We start from the raw sequence: 3,668 nt of genomic DNA on the forward strand, positions 1-3,668 counted from the left end.
GTCAACATGCCAGCCATGTGTCTGCTGATGGCCAATGACCCCAAGAGATTGGAGATTCCAATGACCTCACACTTGCCTTCATGGCCACGTGCCTCCTACTGGCCTATGAGCTTCTCAGACATAATTGGTGTCGGAGTGATAGCCCAACCCATCAGCCTTCTTGTGGCATGTCAACTGACCAGACAGAAGTAACCTCACCGTGATCTTCCAAGCCACGTGCCTGCTGCTGTCCCATCATGTACTCAGGCAGAAGAGGTGTGAGAAGCCATATCCGAGCCCTCGTCCTGGACGGGCCTACCAGGTAGTTGGGGAAAGGGATTCTCACAATCAACACGCTTTTGCTGGCCTGTCAGAGACACTGGCAGATGTGAGCATCAAAGCACATATGCCAGCCATGATTCAAGGGCTGACCTATCAGCTCCTTCAGAAAGAAGTGACCTCACAGTCCCTTTCCCAGCCATGTTCCTGCTGCTGGCCTATCAAGAAACACCAGAAGAGGCTGACCCTGTAATGAGATATATTATGAGTCCTATGCAAAAAACAGACAGTTTATTGCTGCTCAAAAGCATCCAGTGATTAGTTTTCTCAGGGCATCCTTGATCTCATGGTTTCTCATGCTGTAGATGAGGGGGTTCAAGGCTGGAGGCACCACTGAGTACAGAACTGCCACCAGCAGGTCCAGGGATGGGGAGGAGATGGAGGGCGGCTTCAGGTAGGCAAACATTCCAGTTCCTGTAATGAAGGAGACAACGGCGAGGTGAGGGAGGCACATGGAAAAGGCTTTGTGCTGTCCCTGCTCAGATGGGATCCTCAGCACAGCCCTGAAGATCTGCCCATAGGACAGCAAAATGAAAAGAAAACACCCAACAGCTAAACAGAAAGTAACTACAAGTAAACCAATTTCCCTCAGGTAGGCATCTGAGCAGGCAAGCTTGAGGATCTGTGGGATTTCGCAGAAGAACTGGTCCACAGCATTGCCTTGGCAGAGTGGTAGTGAAAATGTATTGGCAGTGTGCAGCACAGCATTGAGAAACCCACTGCCCCAGGCAGCTGCTGCCATGTGGACGCAAGCTCTGCTGCCCAGGAGGGTCCCATAGTGCAGGGGTTTGCAGATGGCAATGTAGCGGTCATAGGCCATGACAGTGAGAAGAAAATACTCTGCTGAGATCAAAAAGATGAACAGAAAGACCTGTGCAGCACATCCTGCATAGGAGATGGCCCTGTTGTCCCAGAGGGAGTTGGCCATGGCTTTGGGGACAGTGGTGGAGATGGAGCCCAGGTCAAGGAGGGAGAGGTTGAGGAGGAAGAAGTTCATGGGTGTGTGGAGGTGGTGGTCACAGGCTATGGTGGTGATGATGAGGCCGTTGGCCAGAAGAGCAGCCAGGTAGATGGCCAGGAAGAGCCAGAAGTGCAAGAGCTGCAGCTCCCGCGTGTCTGCAAATGCCAGGAGGAGGAACTCAGTGATGGAGCTGCTGTTGGACATCTGCTGCCTCTGGGTGTGGAGCACTGAACAGGGAGGCAAGGGCAATGACAAGTTAGGTCATTATTCTCTGACCAAAATCAAATCCATTTCTCATAACACATGTTCACCGCATTTTTTCCATTTCAACGAGATCTCTCTGTGGATGAAGCTCTAGTTGGTGCTGGCTGAGTGTGCCGTGAGGAGCAGGACTTCTGCCTTCTGGCTGTCAAGGAGTCAGCCCTGCTCTGTAGCAGTGGCTTTATTGGAATGGTGTCCTTTGGGGGGGGCGAGTCCTGGTGTTTGAATTGGTCAGATGAATCTGCTCCTAATGTAAAAGTGCTTGTCAGCACCTGCACTCCCAGGGCTCAGAAACCACAATCAAAAGAGTATTTGGGGGGGAAGGGGGGATGTTACAGCTCCTCCCCATCTCACCTGGTAATATTCTTGGATTTCAGAAACTTTCGTCATTTCTGCTGCACTTGGAAAAAACTAAAAGTGTGTCCTGTGAGGCAATAGGATTGCCTGTGGCTTAGTGCAGAGCGAGGAGAGCTGGTCTGTCATTCTGTCTTGTTGCCAGATACCCTAGGCTCTCACCTTTCTGAGATGGAGGGTATTCACACCCGTGTTAACCTGAAAAGACTCCAGGCATTCCTGAAAGCAGAGAGACCCACTGTCCAACAACAAGTGTCTCCCCCTGTCTCAAGGGCTCTGCACCCCACCTCTTGCCAAGGACACACATGGTTAATTTGACAAATCCAACAGCATTTCATCAGACATAGTGTCTCTGTACTTCCCAATGGGGCATTCAGGTAACACCAAGACACTACGGGACAGATCTGCATCCTGGAGGGCACGTCTCAACGTGCAATGACACCCCAAGAAAATAGCCAAGTGTCCTGATGATGGTATCTCAGGAAGGGAGAGTCAGCTCATTTCCTAGGGAATGACACAGGCTGCATTGCCCTCAGCCCCACAGCTTGGAGGAGAGCTTGGACACCTGTAACCTTGTTCCCATGGTCACACCTGCATGGGAGGACCCACAAGATCAGTGTGTGACTCTGCAGCTGAAACTCCCACCCCCAGAGAGCCTGACAGCAGGAACAGGGTAACAGTAGCAATAACACAGACTAGTGGAGAAGCAAGGAAAAATGCAGTGATTGACTGGCTCAGAGAGGCAAAGGGAGACACAACTGAAGTCTCAGGAAAGAGTTACCCTTACCCAGCTGTACATGCCACCTCCCAGACACCAGCACAGCCAGGCAGTTGTTCTCAGTCCCTGTGCTCTACTTCAGGAGGCTCCTATCAGACTTACTGATCCCTCAGAGTTACAGCTCAGGAGTCTTAGTGAGCTGTTCAAGCACGACAGCTCCTTTTCCATTTGTCCTGAAAATTCCCCAACTGTAGGAAACTGAAAACACAAACTCAGGAAAACTCCTTAACTTCATAGCAATCCCTGCTTTGACCTTCCCCTTGAAAACTGCTCTTAGAAATGCCGCTGGGGTGACCTGGAGCTGTGAGCAGCCCTGATCCACACAGCACCCTCTTGTCAGCAGAAGGACCCTGACCTGCTGCCAAGTTGTGTTTCCACCCACAGCTTCTCCCCACTCTGCTGTTAGAGATGCCCAGGCAGGCAGAGTACTTACCCTGACCAGCGGCAGAGTCCCTGCCCCAGCACACAGCCCCCTGGGCCACAAGGACCCTGCTCAGAAGGACAGCCCTGGGCACCCCTGGCTGCACACCCACCTTCACACTCTGCAGCCATCCCCAGGTGAAGGCAGCTGACATGCCCTGTCCCTCTGAGGGTGCAGCAGGGAAGCTGTGCTTCAAAGCACGTACTTTTTCTCTACACTGCACAAACTGTGAGAGTCCTCCTGACAGATGCTATAGGCTGTAGGATGTACCAGCTTTAGGAGATCATTCCAAGAACCACAGCTGCATTGCCCTGCAGCAAGACACTTACCCTGTTAAGGGCTGTGAAGATTTTTCTGCAAGTCAGCTCTTCTCTGTCCTCCCACCCCAGGCTGCCTTTAACATCTCTCTCTGCCTCACTTCTCTCCCCTCGGTGCCTGCAGGCAGTGCCCTCAGCCCTGCTGCGCTTTGCAGAGGAGCTGCTCCTGGGCAGAGCTGTCTCTCTGCAGTGCTGCCTGCTTGCCATGAGCTCCCTCCAGCCCAGGAGCCCAGCCCAGCTCAGCAGCAGAGGACCAGC

General features: G+C 52.5%; 1 protein-coding gene across 1 annotated transcript; it reads right to left on the reverse strand.

The window, feature by feature from the left end:
• Positions 1 to 559: 559 nt before the first annotated feature.
• On the reverse strand, positions 560 to 1,549 carry LOC138682979 (olfactory receptor 14A16-like). The gene has a single exon (XM_069774502.1). The coding sequence runs from the start codon at positions 1,481 to 1,483 to the stop codon at positions 560 to 562; it is 924 nt and encodes a 307-aa protein (XP_069630603.1). The 5' UTR covers positions 1,484 to 1,549.
• Between the last annotated feature and the right edge of the window lie 2,119 nt (positions 1,550 to 3,668).

Source organism: Haliaeetus albicilla, chromosome 30 (assembly GCF_947461875.1).
Source record: "Haliaeetus albicilla chromosome 30, bHalAlb1.1, whole genome shotgun sequence".
NCBI classification, from domain to species: Eukaryota; Metazoa; Chordata; class Aves; order Accipitriformes; family Accipitridae; genus Haliaeetus; species Haliaeetus albicilla.

What these genes read in the sequence shown, in the direction of transcription:
- LOC138682979 (XM_069774502.1), bottom strand. Translation starts at nt 1,483, where the DNA reads ATGTCCAACAGCAGCTCCATCACTGAGTTCCTCCTCCTGGCATTTGCA.